General features: G+C 48.5%; 1 protein-coding gene across 4 annotated transcripts in view; it reads left to right on the top strand.

Annotated features, from left to right (window-relative positions):
- The window catches only part of RUBCN (rubicon autophagy regulator), an 86,922-nt gene that overhangs the window by 28,557 nt on the left and 37,107 nt on the right, over window positions 1-21,258 (top strand). For all 4 annotated transcript variants that reach the window (XM_029063418.1, XM_029063410.1, XM_029063405.1 and 1 more), the window contains exons 3-7: window positions 13,942-14,025; window positions 16,614-16,773; window positions 17,986-18,092; window positions 18,652-18,808; window positions 19,548-20,108. In XM_029063418.1, coding sequence (XP_028919251.1) covers window positions 13,942-14,025; window positions 16,614-16,773; window positions 17,986-18,092; window positions 18,652-18,808; window positions 19,548-20,108 — 1,069 coding nt within the window. The remainder of the gene's footprint in view (window positions 1-13,941; window positions 14,026-16,613; window positions 16,774-17,985; window positions 18,093-18,651; window positions 18,809-19,547; window positions 20,109-21,258) is intronic.

The raw sequence follows: 21,258 nt of genomic DNA, 5'->3' as shown, positions 1-21,258 counted from the left end.
GGTCTAGGACAGAGGCAGGATGTGGGCGAGAGCAGATAAAGACAGTAAATTAGATCGGACGACTCTTCACATTGAAGAGCCATTTTTGCTTTGGAAACACACCTGGGAACAGAGTGGGATGGGAGGAGGACAGGACACAGGGCCTCGTTTTCACGGAGAGCCCTGGATCTCCAGGGAGGGCTCCCCATGTTTGTTTGGCTGTTCATCTGGGGCTACGTAATGAGCAAGCAGTTTGCCTCAGACTCAGGGTTGCTTGCTCTTCTAGTCTTCAGCATGTTGGTGCGACTATGTGTCTGTTTCCTTCCGACTCCACATTCTCAATCTAACACTTCGTATTACCGACTCACTAATTTCTTTCTCAAATGGAGATCCCAAAGCCATATTGGTCTTATTCTAAAGAGTTGACTTCTCCTTACAAGAATGGAATATTTTCTAAAACTGGTTTATACTAAAGTTTACAATAAGAGGGAGGTTTCTTTAAAGGTATTTGTTAATCCCTCACTATGTGCGCCAGGCACTCTACTAAGTGCTGGGGTAGATTCATTCAGTCATATCTGAGCGCCTTCTGGGTGCAGAACACTGTACTAAGGATTTGAGAGAGTACAATATAACAATAAATAGACACATTCCCTGCTCACAATGACCTTTCAATCATTTGTTCATTGTTGTGTTTACTGAGCACTTACTGTGTGCAGAGCACTGTTCTAAGTGCTTGGAAAGGATAGTTCAGCAACAAAGAGAGACAGTCCCTGCCCACAAGGGGCTCACAGTCTAGAAGCGGGAAGACAGACATCAGAAACAAGTAAATAGGCATCAATAGCATCAGTATAAATAGAATTAGAGATATACATATATATATATATATGTACATTAGAATAAGTAAAACAGGCAAAATATAAAGAGAATTATAGATATGTATATATATAAACAGGTGCTGTGGGGAAGGAAGGGGATAGAGCAAAGGGAGTGAGTCAGGGCGAGATGGGGGGAAGAGGGAGACAGATAACGAATGTAAATTAACTACAGCTATTTATATATGTGCTGTGGGGATAGCGGGGAGTGGGGGGTTTGAATAAAGGGAGTGAATCAGGGTGACCAGAAGGGAGTGGGAGAAGAGGAAAGGGGGTCTAAGGGCAGGCCTCTTGGAGATGTGCTTTGAAGGTGAGGGATAGTAGTTGTCGGATTTGAGGAGGAAAGGTGTTCTGGGCCAGAGGCAGGATGTGGGCGAGGGGTCGTTGGTGAGATTGGCGAGATTGAGGTACAGTGAGCATTAGAGGAGCGAAGTGTGCGGACTGGGTTGTAGTAGGAGACTAACGAGGTGAGATAGGAGGGGGCAAGGGGATTGAGTTCTTTAAAGTCAATGGTGAGGAGTTTTTGTTCAATGCAGTGGTGGATGGGCAACTATTGGAGTTTCTTGAGGAGTGGGGAAACATAATTTGGGAAGCAGAGTGAAGTATGGTTTGGAGTGGGGAGAGATAGGAGGCAGGAAGGTCAGCAAGGGCGTAGTGGGGGAGGCGACAGCGTGGGGGATGGGGAGGATTTGGATGGGTGCGAGTTGGGAGGGGGGATTGGGATGAGGAGTAGAGCTGGGACGGGGGACAGGGATGGGGGAGGGGGAGATGGTGTGAGGTGAGGGGGTGAATGGCAGAGAGCAAGACTGGGATGAACTGACTGGGGCCGGGGGATTGAAGGGTCATAGTGGGGCCGGTTGAGGTAAAAGGCAGCAGCAACTACTTAATCCAGTGATACCCCGAGGAGTGAAGAGGGCAGTGATTAGGAGAACCCCGAGGAGATGGTTGAATTGTCCTTGGGGCCTTGAAGGTGAAGAGGCCAGTGTTTAGAAGGATCTTGAGAAGCTGGTTGAATTGTCCTTGAGAGTGAACAGGCCAGTGTTTAGGACGACCCTGAGGAGATGGTTGAATTGTCCTTGGGGCCATGAGAGTGAAGAGGCCGGTGATTAGGAGCGAACAGACTGGGTTGACGTGAATTTAGGCGAAGTCAGGGGCTTAGTAGTTGTGAAGGCAGGCAGCCATCAAAATAAAAAACGTAAAAATGTGTGAACCTGGGCCTTTCTCACCTGGTTGTTAGGCAGCCACACCCTGCCCTGACTGCAGGGAAAGAGGGAAGATGAAGAAAATGGCCACTTATCTGCTGCAGCAGATCGGAATGAAATGTCCTGTTGTCCTGGCAGGCGAGCAGACGGGAGACAGCGGTTCCTATGGCCGATGTCCTGATTAGATAGAAGCTAATCAGGTTGGACACAGTCCAAGTTCCACATGGGCTCACGTTCTTAATCCCCATTTTACAGATGAGGTAACCGAGGCACAGAGGAGTGGAGTGACTTGCCTAAGGTCACACAGCAGACGAACAGTGGAGCTGGGATTAGAACACAGGTCCTTCTGACTCTCAGGCCCGAGCTCTACCCACTAAGCCGTGCTGCTTTTCTGCTTCTTCTACTCGAGGCTCATGTGGTTGTGGCAGCTCTGAATGATCCGAAGACACAAGAAATCCTGGCAGGAAGGTAGAAAGGGTGTCAGAAAAAGGAAAGCAAGAACGATGAATAATAATAATAATTATGGTATTTGTTAAGCACTTACTATGTGCTTCGCACTGGTCTAAGCACTGGGTTAGATACAAGGTAATCAGGTTGTCCCACATGGGGTTCACAGCCTTCACCCCTATTTTACAGATGAGGGAATTGAGGCTCATCTCAATACAGAGAATAGTAATAATAATAATATTTAAGCGCTTACTATGTGCAAAGCACTGTTCTAACTGCTGGGGAGGATACAAAGTGATCAGGTTGTCCCACATGGGGCGTACAGTCAATCCCCATTTTACAGATGAGGTAACCGAGGCGCAGAGAAGTGAAGTGGCTTGCCCAGAGTCACACAGCAGACAAGTGGCGGAGCCGGGATTAGAAGTAACGTTCTCTGACTCCCAAGCCCGGTCTCTTGCCATTAAGCCACGTGCTTCTAACATTCCCTTGGGTCTGACAACGTACTATTTTGCAAAGCAGCATGGGAGAAGTATTACTTGCAGTAATAGTTGCCGTACTATTTTTGGGTTCCCCAGTTGGTGAGGGGTACTGTATTTAGGCACTTGGGAAGTGTAACTAGATTTGCAGGGAACGTGCCTGCTAATTCTCTTTTATTGTACTCTCCCCAGCACTTAGTACAGTGCTCTGCGCATAGTAAGCGCTCAGTAAATACCACTGATTAATTATAACTCTGAAATGTCAGTTGAGCAGACATGTATATCTGAATGTTAAGGACTGTGTCCAACCTGGTTATTTTGTACATAACCCAGCGCTTAATAGAGTGTTTTGTTGTGTTGTCTGTCTCCCCCTTTTAGACTGTGAGCCCGTTGTAGGGCAGGGATTGTCTCTATCTGCTGCTGAATTGTACATTCCAAGCGCGTAGTACAGTGCTCTGCACATAGTAAGCGCTCAATAAATACAATTGAATGAATGAATACAGTGCTTGGCACAGAGTAAGTGCTTACCAAGTACCATTTTAAAAAAATTAGTTCATAGTGCTAGAGGTAGCTGACAGATTAGTATTAATTAGGATTCTGGGAAATTAATCAGAATTTCAAAGTGTTCAAAGTGGGTTTTTAGGAGGGGTTTGAATGTTGTTATAATAATTGTGGTATTTGGTAAGTACTTACTATGTGTCGAGTATTGTACTAAGCGCTGTGGTAGGTACAAGTTAATAAGGTAAGACACAGTTTCTGTCCCCTAAGGGGCTCACAGCCTAAATAGGAGGGAGAACAGGGTGGTAAGCAGTGTGGTCTAATGGATAGAGCACAGGCCTGGAAGTGGTAAGATCTGGGTTCTTATTCTGGCTCCCCCACTCGTCTGTTGTGTGACCTTGGGCAAGTTACTTCACTTCTCTGTGACTCAGGTACTTCATCTGGATTCATGAGGATTAAGCTTGTGAGCCCCATGTGGGATGTGAATTGTGTCTCACCTTGTATCTTCCTCCACGTTCAGTTTGCTGCCTGGCATATAATAAGTGCTTCAATACCATATTTTTAAAAAAAGATATTTTACGGTTGAGGAAACTAAGGCACAGAGAAGGTAAGTGACTTGCCTATGGTGACACAGCAGTTAAGTGGCTGAACCAGACTTAAACCCTGCATCTCTGCCTCCCAGGGAAAGCAGGGGTCTGTCTGATGGGAAGTAGGGAGCTTCAAGCCCGAGGAAAAGAGTGAGTGAGATGATTCTAGAAGATTTGAGAGCCAAGTACAGCTAGAAGATTGGCTTGGGAAGAGCAAAAAAGGCAGGATTGGGGGGATGGCATCTGAAAAGAACAGAAACGTAAGGTGGGGCCTGGTGGAAGAGAGCCTTGAAGCCAATTGTGAGGAGGTTTTTTTGGTTTGCTTTTGTATCTTTTGATAATAATTGTGGAATTTAAGCAGTTACTATGTGCCAAGCACTGTATTTCATATTGGGATGGGTACCATCCAGTCAGATGATTGGGGTGGGTACCATCCAGTCAGATCGAAGATAATCTCTGTCCCTCATGAGGCACACAGTTGGATGTAAGAGAAGCAGCGTGGCTCAGTGGAAAGAACCCGGGCTTGGAAGTCAGAGGACGTGGGTTCTAATCCCAGCTCTGCCCCTCATCTGCTGTGTGACCTTGGGCAAGCCACTTAACTCTCAGGGTCTCTGTTCCCTCATCTGTAAAATGGGGAGGAAGACTGTGAGCCCCATGTGGTACAACCTAAATTACCTTGTATCTCCCCCACCGCTTAGAACAGCATTTGGCACATAGTAAGCGCTAAACAAATGCCATTGTTATTATTTGGGGTTACTTCAGAAGTAAGAGAAGCAGCGTGGCTCAGTGGAAAGAGCACGAGCTTTGGAGTCAGAGGTCATGGGTTCAGATTCCGGCTCTGCCACTTGACAGCTGTGTGACTGAGGGCAAGTCACTTCACTTCTCTGTGCCTCAGTTACCTCATCTGTAAAGTGGGGATTAAGACTGTGAGCCCCACATGGGACAACCCGATTCTCCTGTATCTCCCCCAGCGCTTAGAACAGTGCTCTGCACATAGTAAGCGCGTAACAAATACCAACATTATTATTATTATTCTTCAGCACATTCTCCAGCTACCGTAACTCGCTCCACCCTCGTTGCTCTTAAACAGCACTAATTTGGCTGCTACAGAGGCTATGTATGGAACGGAATGTATAGTTTCAGTTACTTGCAAGGTTCCGAACCAGAAAGTCTGGTCTGAAGATCACTTTAGGGTTGGGTGTTCTCTTGGGTTTGTTTTGTTTCTTTAAATCTCCTTCCTACTTCCTTCTCCTTTCCTTCCATAAGTTGGAAAGTGCTCCTACCTTACTTGGGAACGAGGTCACATTTAATAGAATTTCCCCTTAAATAATATCCAGAAGTTGGGATAATCAAGCTTATAATCAAACTTGATTTTACAGGTACAGAGAGAAAAAACGCCTTTCATTCAGTCATTCAGTCGTATTTATTGAGCACTTAGGAAGGAACAAAATAACAATAAGCAGACATTTTCTGGCCACAGCGAGCTCACAGTCTGGCCAAGGGTCAGACAACAGGAGAGGATGTTGATGATAATAGTATCGGTTATGCGCTCTGGGCCAGGCTCTGTGCGTATAAAGCGCCGAAGTAGATCCAAGACCATCAGGTTGGACTTTGCAGAGCTGTGGAGCCCAGAAAATGATTTCATCGACAGGTATTCCTGCTATTGATTTCTTCGGTTCCTGAACTTTCTCAGAGGGTTCGACTACCCCTCTCTTTCCCAGTCCACTTTTATAATACAAGATATATGGTAACTTCAGTGTTGAAACCAGTGCTTGGAAGAGAGTTACTCTTCATCCACTTTCCAAATACTTGAAATACATGGTCAGACTACGAACTTGACTGTGTACCCTTTAAGGACTTTGAAACTCACCCCTGCCCAAAATACGTAAATCTTCTTATACTCTATTTCCCCTATCCCTAATCTCTTTTAATGTCTGTCTCCTCCATAGGTTGCAAACTCCTTTTTTCTAAATGGTACTTGTTAAGCACTTATGTGCCAGGCACTGTACTAAATCCTGGGGTAGGTACTAGGTTGTCACGTTGGACACAGTCCCTGTCCCACAGTGTTGAGATTTGAGTTTTATTTTATCTAAAGAATGATTTTCAAGCTCATTGTGGGCAGAGAATGTGTTTGTTTATTGTTGTATTGTACTCTCCCAACTGCATAGTACAGTGCCCTGCACACAGTAAGCCCTTAATAAATATGAATGAACGAATGAGTAATATGGATTAGAAACTCAAAAGAGGGAGTTCAGCTTGGCCTAGTGGATAGAGCACCGGCCTGGGAGTCAGAAGGACCTGGGTCTAATCCTGGCTCCGCCACTTGTCTGACGTGTGACCTTGGGCAAGTCACTTCTCAGTTTCCTCATCTATACAGCGGGGGTTAAGACTGTGAGCCCCAGGTGGGACATAAACTGTTTCAGACTTTGTATGTGCCCCAGTGCCTGGCACATAGCTTAACAAATAGCATTAAAAAAAAGGCTGCAGAAGCTCCGAGTGAACTAGTAGTGGCATTTATTGAGTGCTCATCCTGGAGGTTCACTGAACAAGGCACTTGGGAAATGCAGAATAAAGATGCGACCCGCTGCCTGTCCACAGGGAGCTTACGTTGTAATGAATTATGGTGTGGACTTCAGCTTTTCTAGAATTGAAACATAATAGTAGCAGCGTGGCTCAGCGGAAAGAGCCCAGGCTTGGGAGTCAGAAGTCGTGGGTTCTAATCCCGCTCTGTAACTTGTCAGCTGTGTGATTTTGGGCAAGTCACTTCACTTCCAGTGCTTAGAACTGTGCTTTGCTCATAGTAAGCGCATAACAAATGCCGCCATTATTACTCTGTGCCTCAGTTACCCCCTCTGTAAAATGGGGATTAAGACTCTGAGCCCCAAGCGGGACAACCTGATTACCTTGCATCTCCCCCAGCGCTTAGAACAGTGCTTGGCACATAGGAAGCACTTAACAAATACAATCATCATTATTATTACTATTAGGGCTTCCCTGGGAGGCAGTTGGAGTGCTGCCAAGTCAGCAGGACTGCCATCTCATGGGCAGAGAATCAGTCAATCAATCAGTGGTATTAATTGAGCGCTTTCTGTGCACAGAGCACTATGCTAAATCTTTGGGAGAGTACAATCTAACAGGCAAATTCCCTGCCCACAACGAGCTTACAGCATAGAGGGCTAGGGTGAATGTTGAAGGCTGAGTTTTCGTTTGCCGTCTGCTCTGTCAGACACGCCCAGGCACCCCTTAAGGCTCAGTTTTCACAACAGGAGTAATGATGCTAATAATTAATGGCATCTAGTAAGCACTCACTCTGTAATAGTCATTCAGTCGTATTTATTGAGCACTCACTGTACTAAGCGCTTGGGAAGTACAACTCAGCAACAAATAGAGGCAATCCCTGCCCACAACAGGTTCACAGTCTAATTGTGGTTTATTTATTAAGCACTTACTATATGCCAAGCACCCTATTAAACACTGGCAAAGGTGTAAAGTAAACCAGTTGTCCTCAGTCCCTGTCCACCGTGGATCACATAGAGTAAGTAGAAGGGATAACAGGTATTTTGAAATCCCCATTTTATAGATGAGGAAACTGAGGCCCAGGGAAGGTAAGTTGAAGCAGCATGGCCTTGTAGATAGAGCATGACCCTGGGAGTCAGAAAGACCTGGGTTCTAATTCTGCTCCACCTCTTGTCTGCTGTGTGACCTTGAGCAAGTCATTTTTCTGTGCCTCATTTCTTCTGTTCACCCTTCTACTTTGAGTCTACTGTGAGCCCCATGTGGGACAGGGACTCTGTTTAACTTAATTCACTTGTCTCTATCCCGGCGCTTCGAGCAGTGTTTGACACATAGAAAGCGCTGAATCCCCCTCTAAACTTTAAGATCATTGTGGGCAGGGAGTCTGTCTGTTTGTTATATTGTACTCTCCCAAACGCTTAGTACAGAGAAGCAGCATGGCATAGTGGCTAGAGCATGGGCTTGGGAGTCGGAAGTTCATGGGTTCTAATTCCGACTCCTCCACATGTCTGCTGTGTGACCTTGGGTAAGTCACTTCACTTCTCTATGCCTTGGTTCCCTCATCTGTAAAATGAGGATTAAGACTGTGAGCCGCATATGGGACTGGGACTGTGTCCACCCAATTTGCTTGTATAAGGGCTTAACAGATACCACAATTATTGTTATTATGGTGCTCTGCACAGTAAGCACTCAATAAGTACGATTGAATGAGTGAAAGTACCAGTAAAAAATAAAGTGACTTGCCCAAGGACACCCACCTTGCAAGTGGCAGCACTAAGCAATGTGTTGAGCACTGGGTTAGATTCATGGTTATGAGATTAAATGTAATCCGTGGCTCACAAAGGCCTCAATCTATCAGTCTATCTTTTACAGCTGAGAAAATAGAGACTGAGAGTGGCTAAGTGATTTCTGCATGGTCACATAGGCCAGTGGTGGAGCTGGAACTTGAACCCGTGACTCCCAGCCCTGCGTTCTTTCCATTGGGCTATGGCTGCCTCCCTTCACCATCGGTTAAAAGCACCCCGTAATTTTGGTAAACTCTCAAAGTTTCTCAGAAAACGCAAAACTCTGTCAGAATAGGTTTTGTTAATGTTAAAAATTCAGTCTGACTGAAAGCATTTAATAATAATAATAATGGTATTCGTTAAGTGCTTACTATGTGCCAAGCTGTGTTCTAAGCACTGGGTTAGATACAGGGTAATCAGGTTGCCCCACGTGGGGCTCACAGTCTTAATCCCCATTTTACAGATGAGGGAACCGAGGCACAGAGAAGTAAAGTGGCTTGCCCAAGGTCACACAACAGATTCTTGGCAGAGCCAGGATTAGAACCCACGTCCTCTGACTCCCCAACCCGTGCTCTTTCCATTTGGGAAGTAAAATGAGAAATATGTAGTTGTATCATGTTAGCTGTGGGATTGGTCATACCTGAGAGCTAAACCAATCTCTCCATCCCCTCAAAACACCCTCCCACCCCCTTTTCCCCCACCCCCAAGTCTCTAGGCTACACGCTACTAGGAAATAGGGTAGCGCTCAATAAATACAATTGAATGAATAGGATAGCATAGCTCAGTAAGGATCATATCCCTTTCATTCATTCAATAGTATTTATTGAGCGCTTATTATGTGCAGAGTACTGTACTAAGCGCTTGGGATGAACAAGTCGGCAACAGATAGAGACAGTCCCTGCCGTTTGACGGGCTTACGGTCTAATCGGGGGAGACGGACAGACGAGAACAATGGCAATAAACAGAGTCAAGGGGAAGAACATCTCGTAAAAACAATGGCAACTAAATAGAATCGAGGCGATGTACAATTCATTAACAAAATAAATAGGGTAACGAAAATATATACAGTTGAGCGGACGAGTACAGTGCTGTGGGGATGGGAAGGGAGAGGTGGAGGAGCAGAGGGAAAAGGGGAAAATGAGGGTTTAGCTGCGGAGAGGTAAAGGGGGGATGGCAGAGGGAGTAGAGGGAGAAGAGTAGCTCAGTCTGGGAACGCCTCTTGGAGGAGGTGAGTTTTAAGTAGGGTTTTGAAGAGGGAAAGAGAATCGGTTTGGCGGAGGTGAGGAGGGAGGGCGTTCCAGGACCGCGGGAGGACGTGACCCAGGGGTCGACGGCGGGATAGGCGAGACCGAGGGACGGTGAGGAGGTGGGCGGCGGAGGAGCGGAGCGTGCGGGGTGGGCGGTAGAAAGAGAGAAGGGAGGAGAGGTAGGAAGGGGCAAGGTGATGGAGAGCCTCGAAGCCTAGAGTGAGGAGTTTTTGTTTGGAGCAGAGGTCGATAGGCAACCACTGGAGTTGTTTAAGAAGGGGAGTGACAGGCCCAGATCGTTTCTGCAGGAAGATGAGCCGGGCAGCGGAGTGAAGAATAGACCGGAGCGGGGCGAGAGAGGAGGAAGGGAGGTCAGAGAGAAGGCTGACACAGTAGTCTAGCCGGATATCCCTCTCAGTGCTGTTCAGAGTTGCTTCCAAGGTGCCAGGAATTCAAGTTTGTTTCAGAAGAATTGTCTGTTCCTTTGGTTTCCTCTCTCTGAAGATTAAGACATTGAACCCTTCCTGATGGTTTGTCATCAGAAAGCTATTCTGGGCGTTGTGCTCTTGGTATGTGGAAGGGGAAACAAATAATGATTCATTCAGCTCAGGCTTCTGCTTTGCTTTAATAGTGACTAATTTGGGGAGAAACCATTAGGGCTAAAGAAAGCTCATGACATCTTATTCAAACTCTCACTCTCAGCTTCCCCTGAGGTCTTTTAAAAGTTTCATCAGGTGAGGAGGATTTTGTATCCTCCCTCCGCTCAAAATGTAGACATCTTTCCAAAGTAGTTTCCTTATGAGAGTAGAGGCAGGCTGAGACACCTCTCTCTCTCTTTCTCTTCTCTCCCCTTCCCTCCCCCATTGCGGGGGGTGGGAGGGTGTCGTAGGACCACAGGGTTTGGCCTGTTTGTGGTTGTTGCCCTCTGATGTCAGAAAAGGTTAGCTAACGAATGATCTCTGGTTATCTTTTCAAAGCACTAAAATGTTTTTACCAAGCCATTTTTGCTCATCTTAGGGGGTGGGCCTCTGTTCCCAATAAAGGGAGGAAACAGAGGCATGTGGAAGCTGAGTTACTTACTCAGAGGCCCAAGTTAATAGCAATAATAATAATAGTAATTGTGCATTTGTTAAGCATTTACTAAGTACCAGGCCCTGAACTAAGCACTGGAGTGGATACAAGGAAATCGGGTTGGACACAGTCCCTGTCCTACATGAGACTCTCAGACTCAATCCCCATTTTACAGATGAGGTAACTCAGGCCCAGAGAAGGGAAGCAACTTGCCCAAGGTTACACAGTAGACAAGTGGCAGATCCAGGATTAGAACCCATGACCTTCTGATTCCTAGGCTCATCCTGTAATATCAGAGCAGGGAGGGGACCCAATTCTCAGATTCCTGTCCGGACAGCCTCTAACCTGCGCCAAGGTTCTTGGTCTCTCCTTGTCTCTCTTTGGGGGCAGGTGGAGTGCTCTGGGGTGGGTATTTTTAGGCTTCCCCTATCACAAGACTGCTTTGCCCAAGGATGAAAGTTGTTTTGGCCCCTGTAAGTAGTTCTGCTGGGTCCATGGAGACATGGGAGAAGCTGGTACTGCCCCTGCCTAGTCTGAGCCTGCTTAAAGGACAACTAGAGAACGACATATGTCACAGCCTGGTTGTTGACCCAGCTCTTTTCACTGGCCTTAGGAAACCAGATGGGCACATGTGGCCGGATCGGATAAATGAGGGTGGGAAGGCACATAGACACTGCCCAGTGGCGGCTGTCAGTGTCAACCCTGCCCGAGAGCTCATGGAGTGGGAGCATTCATTCATTCATTCATCATATTTATTAAGCACGTACTATGTGCAGAGCACTGTACTAAGTGCTTGGGAAAGTACAATGCAACAATAAAGAGTGACAGTCCCTGCCCACAATGAGCTCACAGTTTGGGGGGAAGCGGCGGGAGACAGGCAGCAATACAAATAATAAAATTACAGCTACGTACGTAAGTGCCATGGGGCTGGGAGAAAGAGGAAGAGCAAAGGGAGCAAGTCAGGGTGACACAGAAGGGAGTGGGAGATGAGGAAAAGTGGGGCTTAGTCTGGGAAAGCCTCTTGGAGGAGATGTCCCTCCAGTAAGGCTCAGAGGCCTTCCCAGACTGAGCTCCTCTTCCCCCTCTACTCCCTCTGCCATCCCCCCTTTACCTCTCCGCAGCTAAAGCCTCATTTTCCCCTTTTCCCTCTGCTCCTCCACCTCTCCCTTCCCATCCCCACAGCACCGTACCCGTCCGCTCAACTGTATATATTTTCGTTACCCTATTTATTTTGTTAATGAATTGTACATCGCCTCGATTCTATTTAGTTGCCATTGTTTTTACGAGATGTTCTTCCCCTTGACGCTGTTTATTGCCATTGTTCTTGTCCGTCCGTCTCCCCCGATTAGACCGTAAGCTCGTCAAACGGCAGGGACTGTCTCTATCTGTTGCCGACTTGTTCATCCCAAGCGCTTAGTACAGTGCTCTGCACATAGTAAGCGCTCAATAAATACTATTGAATGAATGAATGAATGAAAGGTGGGGAGTAATTGGCGGATTTGTGTGGGGAGGGTGTTCCAGGGCAGAGATAGGATGTGGGCTAGGGGTCAGTGGCAAGACAGGCGAGATCGAGGCCCAGTGAGAAGGTTAGCACCAGAGGAGTGAAGTATGTGGGCTGGGTTTTAGAAGGAGAATAGTGAGGTAGAAGGGGATAAGATATACTTTGCTTTAAAGCCAATGGTGGAGTTTTTGTTTGATTTGGAGGTGGATAGGCAACCACTGGAGATTTTTGAGGAGGTAGATGACATCTCCTGAATGCTTTTGTAGAAAGATGATCTGGGGAGTGGAGTGGGGAAAGGCAGGAAGTTGGGAGGTCAGCAGGGAGACTGATGCAGTAATAATAATAATAATAATGTTGGTATTTGTTAAGCGCTTACTATGTGCCGAGCACTGTTCTAAGCGCTGGGGTAGACATAGGGGAATCAGGTTGTCCCACGTGGGGCTCACAGTCTTAATCCCCATTTTACAGATGAGGGAACTGAGGCACAGAGAAGTTAAGTGACTTGCCCACAGTCACACAGCCGACAAGTGGCAGAGCTGGGATTCGAACTCATGAGCCCTGACTCCAAAGCCCATGCTCTTTCCACTGAGCCACGCTGCTTCTCAATCTAGGCAGGATAGGACGAGTGATTGTATTACGTGATAGCAGTTGGGATAGAGAAAAGGGCAGATATTAGCCATGTTGTGAAGGTGTGACCAACAGGATTTGGTGACGGATTGAATATGAGGGTTGAATGAGAGAGAGTCAAAGGACAATGCCAAGGTTACGGGCTTGTGAAGTGGGAAGGATGCTGGTGCCAGCTACAGTGACAGGAAAGTCAGAGAGAGGACAGGGTTTGGGTGGGAAGATAAGGAGCTGTGTTTTGGACATGTTAAGTGTGAGGTGACGGAAGAAGGACCTCCCAAGTAGAGATGTCTTTGAAGGAAGGAGGAGCTGTGAGTCTGGAGGGAGATCAGGGGAGGAGATGTAGATTTGAGTATCATCCGCATAGAGGTGGTAGTTGAAGCCGAGGGAGCGAATGAGTTCTCCAAGGGAATGAGTGTAGATGGAGAATAAAAGGGGACCAAGAACTGAACCTTGAGGGACCCCCACAGTTAGGGGGTGGGAGGCAGAGGAGGAGCCCGTGAAGGACACTGAGAATGAACGGCCAGAAAGATCAGAGGAGAGCCAGGAGAGGACTGAGTCAGTGAAGCCAAGGTCGGATAACATTTCCAGAGAAGTGGGTGGTCCACAGTGTCAGAGGCAGCAGAGAGGTCGGGGAGGATTAGGATGGAGAAGAAGCCGTTGGATTTAGCAAGGAGGAGGTCATTGGTGACCTTTGAGAGAGCGGCTTCAGTGGAGTGAAGGGGACGGAAGCCTGATCGGAGGGGGTCCAGGAGAGAATTGGAGGAGAGGAATTTGAGACGGTGGGTGTAGAAGACTCGCTCTAGGAGTTTAGAATGGTAGGAGGGAGATAGAGCAATAACTGGAGGAAGCCGTGGGGTCAAGGGAGGATCAAGGCAGAAGTCACCCTTGCTGTCTCATATGTGTAATATATTTATTTCTATCAGTGTGTCTCCCCCTCTAGACTATAAGCTCATTTGGGGCAGGGGATGTGTCTGTTATAGTGTTACATTATATTCTCCCAAGCGCTTTAAACAGTGCTGTGCACGCAGTTAAGTGCTCAATAAGTACAATCTCCTGACTGACTGTCCCCTTCCAGGTCAGTGCCGGGGCTGGGGGTCAGGTGGGCCTGGCGCCTCACTCTTGATTTTCCTGAGCAGGTGTGCTGTCAGCGGAAGGACTATTGGCAGTTTGTAAAGGACATTCGGTGGCTCAGCCCCCACTCAGCTCTCCACGTGGAAAAGGTATGGAGCCAGGAGCGTGGGTTTTGGCATCCCACAGTGTAACAGAGGCCAGTGAAACAGGAGTGGCGTGGCACTTTCTGATCAACCTGGCCTGTTGCGCTGGTGGGGCCAAGTTGGAAGGCTTTGCGGTCTGTCGGGGAGGTGGCACCAGATCCATTCAACCAGACCCTCTTTCCTTCCCTCAGGAAGATGGAAAATCAGCGGACCCGGGAGTCGGAAGGACCTGGGTTCTATCCTCCACTCTGCCATTCATCTGCTCTGTGACCTTGGACAAGTCACTTCACTTTTCTGGGTCGAGAGCCCCGTGTGGGACAGGGACTGTGTCCAATCTGATTAGATTTCATCTACCCCAGTGCTTAGAACAGTGTTTGACCATAGTAAGCACTTTAACAAATACCATCATCATAACTACAAACTCTGCTCACAAAATTCCAAATGCTGAAGCAAGGATAGAGGCTGGTTGTTTTGGCCTTATCACAGAATCCAGGAAGCTGGCAAGGAAACCCGTCCCCGAAACACTAGAAGATCTGGGGCTCAAGGGGAATTAACAGTATACTGTGCTGGTGAGATTAAAAGAGGAGGCAGGGCCAGAGGATGAGGAAATATTAGATTTCCAGAGATTGATGCTAGCTGGAGCCAGGCCTGAACTGCTGCAAACTTTGGCCACGATAGAGCTTCTGGCTCACCTCCCTGCCAGATTTCTGACCTTGAACACAAGCTGCTGATTACTGGTGTGCAGCCAAGGCAGAAAGGATAAAATTCTCTGCATCATTTCTTGGGATCAAAGAAGGATAATCACAATAATAGTAACTCTAGTATTTGTTAAGCACTATTTGCCAAATACTGCTAAACTCTGGAGTAGATACAGTACAGTCAGGTCAGACACAGTCCCTGTCCTACGTGAGGCTCACAGGCTTCAGAGGAAGGGAGAGCAGAGATTTAACTAACCCTCATTTTACAGATGAGGAATCAAGCACCTAGAAGCTGTGACATGCCTATGGTCACACAGCAGGCAAGTGGCGGAGTCGGCATTAGAACCCAGGTCCTCTGACTCCCAGGCCCATGCTCTGATGATAATCATCAGAGTGTGGGGTTTTTTGAGGAACAAGACCTCAGCCAGTCTCTGCTCTTCAACGGGGATCAGGAAGTGGGACCAGAATGAACACAATCCCCAAGTTTGTACCCTAAGAAGTCCAGCTGTAGAGTAATTGCATCCCTCTCTGTGCTTGTCTCTCTCTCTCCCTATCTCTGTTCTGCGGCTCTCTCCCTCCCTCCCTGTCTCTGTCTGTACGATCAGTGACACAGCACTGTTGGTGGCCACTCCCCAGGTGATGATCCCCGCAGCTGTGTGAGCTGAAGTCCCAGGCCTGCTCATCCTTGGGCTCTGAAATGATTTGAGAGTTTCCAACCAAGGATAAAATAACTCAAAGTTTTAGCTTTTTTGAAGTTACCTGCTCCCAGTCCTCATCCCCCTAAAATTTCTGTCCCTGTTTCTCCTCATACTCAAAATAAATAAATAAAAAATTGTAATCTCTGCATGGTAGATGATGCAGTTTTCCACTGATCTGGGCAATAGCTGGGTTCTTACATAAGAGCGAAGGTCAAGGGTGGCGGCACAGGGAATGCTGTGACAGGCTCTCAGGGAAGGCAGTCAGAAGGTGAGGGGCTCATGAACACTACTGCCTTTATGAGATCTCCTCACTTTCTCTAGGATTGCCCAGACCACTGATCTTTAGAAAGGCCAAGAGGCAGGGCCAATCTTCCCATACTGGCCCTTGGCAGTCATGGCCTGCCTGGAAATATTTTCTTCTCCAAGAAACTCCTGATCTGGTCAGAAGTTGCTCCCCCTCTTTCAATCCATGGTATTTGTTGAGCATTTACTGTTTGCAGAGGATTTTTGTACAAAGCACTTGGAAGAGTAATAATAATAATCATGGTATTTGTTAAGTGCTCATTATGTGCCAGGCACTGTACTAAGCACTGGGGTGGATTCAAGCAAATTGGGTTTGACAAAGTCCCTGTCCCTAGTGGGGCTCACAGGCTTGATCCCCATTTTACAGATGAGGTAACTGAGGCACAGAGAAGTGAAGTGAGTTGCCCAGTGTCACACAGCAGACAAGTGGCGGGGCCGGGATTAGAACCCACGGCCTTCTGACTCCGAGGTCCGTGCTCTTTCCACTAGGCCATGCAGCTTCTCTGAGAGTACAGTGCAGCAGTGCTGGCAGACACGTTCCCTGCCCTCTAGACCCTAAGCTCATTGTGGGCAGGAAACGTCTTCCAGCTCTATTGTACTCCCACAAGTGCTTTGTACAGTGGTCTGCAAACGGTGAGCACTCAGTAAATACCATTGATTGACCTTCTCTCCCCAGTTACCCTCTCTGGCCATATCCAGGCAGGCCCTGGGACACTTGCTTTTTTTCTTTTCACAAACGCCTTCTTTCTCACCAGCCAACTCCTAAGAAACTGTGGTCAGAGCAGTTAGGGTGGGGTGGGGTGTCGGTGGGGATGTGTGTGTGTGAGAGAGAGAGAGAAAAGAAAAGGAAAAGAAAAGAAAGAAATGGTTGGTGTATATTTGTCCTGTCTCCCAGTTCCTCGACTTGCACGAGAATGGCCAGAGGAGTCCCAACGGTGAGAGTGACCAGCCCATTGCTGACCTGTGGCTGCAACACAGCTTGCAGTTCCACTGCCTCTCAGCCCAGCTCCGGCCCCTGCTAGGAGACAGGCAGTACATCAGGAAATTCTACACAGGTAAACTTCTTGAAACAGTAATGTCAGTTTTTCCATGATGGGTTTTATTTCACCCTCATATCCCTTTCCAAAATCACGGTTCTTTTATTTTCACTTGATGGAAAAGAAGTTCTAGGCGAAAGTATTGCCAATTCCTTTTTAGTTATCTTTTAAAGTATATATGTATAGCTGTAAATTTTATGCATTGATCTATAGCCCTTAAGAACTTCATAGTCACCCCAACCCCACAGCACTTAAATAATAATAATGATAATAAAAATAATGTTGGTATTTGTTAAGCGCTTACTATGTGCAGAGCACTGTTCTAAGCGCTGGGGTAGATACAGGGTAAGCAGGTTGTCCCACGTGAGGCTCACAGTCTTCATCCCCATTTAACAGATGAGGTAACTGAGGCACAGAGAAGTTAAGTGACTTGCCCACAGTCACACAGCTGACAAGTGGCAGAGCCGGGAGTCGAATCCATCACCTCTGACTCCGAAGCCCAGGCTCTTTCCACTGAGCCACGCTGCTTCCCCGAATGTAGAAATACACATTTCTACATTCTCCTATTCCCCATCCATAATTTATTTTAATGTCTATCATCCCCTCTAGACAGCTCCTTGTGGGTAGAGAACGTATCTACCCACTCTGCCGTATTGTACTCTCCTAAGCGAGCAATAGATACCATTGATTTATACGAGCAATTTTTTCCCCCTCCCCTGATACCACATAACCAGTTTTTACTTCTATCCCTTCTCCCCTTACTTTTTTTTAATGTATTTAGTTGCTTACTCTGTGCCAGGCACAGTCCTAAGTCCTGGAGTAGATTCAGGCTAATTAAGTTGGACACAGTCCCTGTCGTCCCTGTCCCACAAGGGGCTCACAGTCTTCATCCCCATTTTACAGATGAGGTAACTGAGGCACAGAGAAAGTGACTTGCCCACAGTCACACAGCAGACAATTCTGGCAGAGCCAGAATTAGATCACACATCCTCTGACTCCCAGGCCCGTGCTCTTTCCAACCCATTTCACATACTCTTCCCATATCTACCAACAATGACACTTCTGGAAACCTTGAAGACATGTTTTTTCTTGGTTCCTTATAGGGGGCTCATCTTCCCCTTTTCGGGGTCCCACTCAGCCGGAAGGAAATGGGGGCCTTGGGGAGAGGGGGCACTGGCCCCATCGCGGCCCATCAGGCAGGAAAGTCCCCAGTTGCTTTTCTCTCCCCAGACACTGCTTTCCTGCTGAGCGACGCCCACGTAACCGCCATGTTGCAGTGTCTGGAAGCAGTGGAGCAGAACAACCCTCGCCTCTTGGCCCAGATCGATGCTTCTATGGTAATGCGGGGAGCAACATGTCTGTGTCTGTCTTGCTGAACTGCTAAACTGCTGCAGACTCTCCTTAATGAAGGGAGAGACATAAGGGGAAAGGGCATTGGCTTTTCCACGGGGAGGTCGGCAGCAAAAGCGGCTAGAGAAGAGTGGAAATGTTGTCAGGGGCTTAACCCTCTTTCCCCAGGGGGATCTCAGTTTGGCCCCAGTCAGGAAGGGAGCCTGCAGGCTCAAACTCCCCAGATTGCCTCTCAACCCTGTGTCCTTCAGCCCTCCCACTTGGTCATACGCACCTGCCACCACCTGCTCTGAGCGTGACTGCCAGCTGGAAGGATGTCAGAGACTGAAGTCACGGTTTTTGGCATCTGGGTCCCCAGGGCTGCTGGCCTGAGGGGCAGAGGAGCTATAGTTGGCCAGTCTGCAGTCTTGGGCAACAGCAGAAACCCGCAGGCGTGAGCTAGCTTTTTGCCTGGGTCCTGGCTTCTAGCAGTTCCAGCGTCCTTTCCCTCTCGGGTTTCCTCCTCTTGGGAGGTCTGCGATATGCTTCAGTGCCGCTTCTCTTCAGTTTGCCAGGAAGCAGGAGACCCCACTGCTGGTGACAAAGAGTCAGAGTCTTACGGCGCTACCTAGCTCCTCCTACGTCCCCCCGGTCGAGTTCGCGCCACACGGCTACTTCGGCTCCTTCTCTGGCCTGTACCAGCCCTTGTCCCTGCGCACCACAGGTGAGCTCTTTTGGGGGAGGGCAGCCCCGAGAGGAATATGGGATGAACTGGGTACTTAGCACAAAGCTCAAAAATAGCATTCTTACTCCCAGGCCTAGGTGGGTGGTCTGGCCGTCCAATCCCAAATGTCCCAGCCAAGAGTCTCTGATAAAGTAAATGGAACCGACTGGGAACTGCTGGCTAATAATTACTGTGATATATGTTAAGCGTTTACTGTGTTCCGGGCACTCTACTAAGCACTGGGGTAGATACAAGAAAATTGGGCTGGACACAGTCCCCATCCCACGTGGGGCTCGCACTCTTAATCCCCATTTTACAGATGAGGGAACTGAGGCCCAGAGAAGTGAAGTGACTTGCCCAGAGTCACACAAGAAACAAGTGGAGGAGCTGGGATTAGAATCCAGGGCCTTCTGACTCCCAGGCCCGTGCTCTATCCACTGGGCCTTACCGTTTTTTTACCAGACAGTAAGGTGAACAGTAAGATGCACTAAACAAACCAGATCCCAGATGGAAAGATGAGGGTGAAAATTAATGAAAAGCTTTTTTTTCATTTTTGGTTTATTTGTGTGTGGGTTTTTTTTTTTTAATTTCTATGGGCTTATTGTCCTCTCAGCTCCAAGAAGGAATTTCTCATTCACCCTTTTGGCCTCTCCTCTCATTTCTGGTGTGGGCACAGATTAGGTCGGTGGTTGTAAATTCTTCATACCTGCCTCTCTCACCCATCCCGTCTCCACCCCAGACAGGAGACCGGCCTCTACCTCGCTCTGCAGCCCTTCCCAGCAGGCTCGAGAAAACCAGCAGCATCTTTCCCTGGCACAGGGCTTGCCGCCCGAGTCCTCTCTCCCTCCTCCCACAGCCCAGCCTTTCCCCAGGGACCCTCCCCGGTCCCTAGACGAGATGAGCTCTGGCACCCTGACTGACCCCAGCGAGGAGCCCTGGGCCGGCAGCCAGGACGACTCCCCGAGCGAGGCCAATGACGGACCCGAGTACCTGGCCATCGGCAACCTGGGCTGCCGGGGCCGAGCCGCCAGCTGCCAGAGTGAGGGCGGCGGCGGCAGCAGCCCCGGCGGCAGCATCAAGAGCAGTAGCTCCAACCTCTTCTCCTCGGGCAGCTCTCAAAAGCCGGACTCCGCCGCCTCCTCCGTAGGGAACGGGGAGGGAGGGGGTCCGAGCCAGCCCCCCAGCCTCCTGCGCAGGTCCAGCTTCTCGGAGGGGCAGACGCTGACCGTCTCCAGTGGGGCCAAGAAGAGTCACACGCGCTCCCACTCGGACACCAACATGGCCTCTGGGAGAGGCTCAGGTAATGACTTCCGGCCAGGTGGAAGGCAGGGAAGCTCTCTGGGATCCCCCTCAAGAGGCCAGGGAGTGGGGATATTTGCAGCCATGGTGGATGTCCAGATGGTTTTATCTTGGTGGGGGTGGTGCAGGGAGACAGAGAGTCGGTGGGGGAGGGTGGTTGGCAGAGGTGCTGGACTGGTAGAGTACAGGAACTCAGGACGTCACTGGCTCCTCTGGCTGGATTGCCTGAGGCTGGAGCTTTTATGACCTGCAGTCATCGCGATCCGTTCCGTGAGAGAAGGAGATCCTTCAGTGTTATACCTCCCCAGTTTTTCTGCAAGAGGAGGCCATATATTCAATTCATTCGTACATGAGTGCTTACTGTGTGCAGAGCACTGTACTGAGTACTTGAGAGTGTACAATATAACAATAAACAGACACATTCCCTGCCCACAAAAGCTTACAGTCTAGATATTGATGATGGTGGTATTTTACTAAGCATCTCTTAAGTGCAGAGCACTGAGCTTAGCTGCGAGAGCGAGAGATGATATGAGTTAAGTCTTGAAACAATCCCTCTCCCATTTGCTACTCCCGAGCTAATCTGTAACGATGGATCCGTTAAGATTCCTCTTCCCTCCGACCCGGGCTGTGATCGTGGAATGGTACTGTAGGAGGAATGTGCCACTGGAGAACAGGGGGCGTTTGAGAGGAATAGGAGACTTTTATGTCCTTGGAAATGGGGCCGGTTGCTTCTACTTTAGTTCTCTGAATGTCAGGAGGGGGTTCGAGGCATTTTGTTCCTTCCCTGGTTCTAACCTGAGGAGGCCTCCAGAAGGGGGTAGCCGGGTAGTGAGAGTAAGTGATTCTTGCTGTCTCCCTCAGCGGCCTCCCAAGCCTGTGAGTCTTTGGTTTGCCTGGAGTCTGTTCGGCGGGTGATGGCCGTAACTACAAGGCCTGCAAGCCCAAGCAGGGAGGGTGGCGGGTCAGGAAAATACCAAGCCAAGCAGGAGAACTTCCTGTACTTTCTTCCCCTTTTTCCCCCTTCCTGTGCTCAAGAGCTGCGAATGGGTTGGAGGTGGGGGACCCATTATTGGCTTTGTGAATATCCTACAACACCATTAACCACATTGTCCCTCCGAAGCGGGGTACGCCCCATTCCCCCCCCCCCAGGA

Source organism: Ornithorhynchus anatinus, chromosome 1 (assembly GCF_004115215.2).
Source record: "Ornithorhynchus anatinus isolate Pmale09 chromosome 1, mOrnAna1.pri.v4, whole genome shotgun sequence".
NCBI lineage: Eukaryota > Metazoa > Chordata > Mammalia > Monotremata > Ornithorhynchidae > Ornithorhynchus > Ornithorhynchus anatinus.
This window is presented reverse-complemented; position numbering and strand designations above follow the sequence as displayed.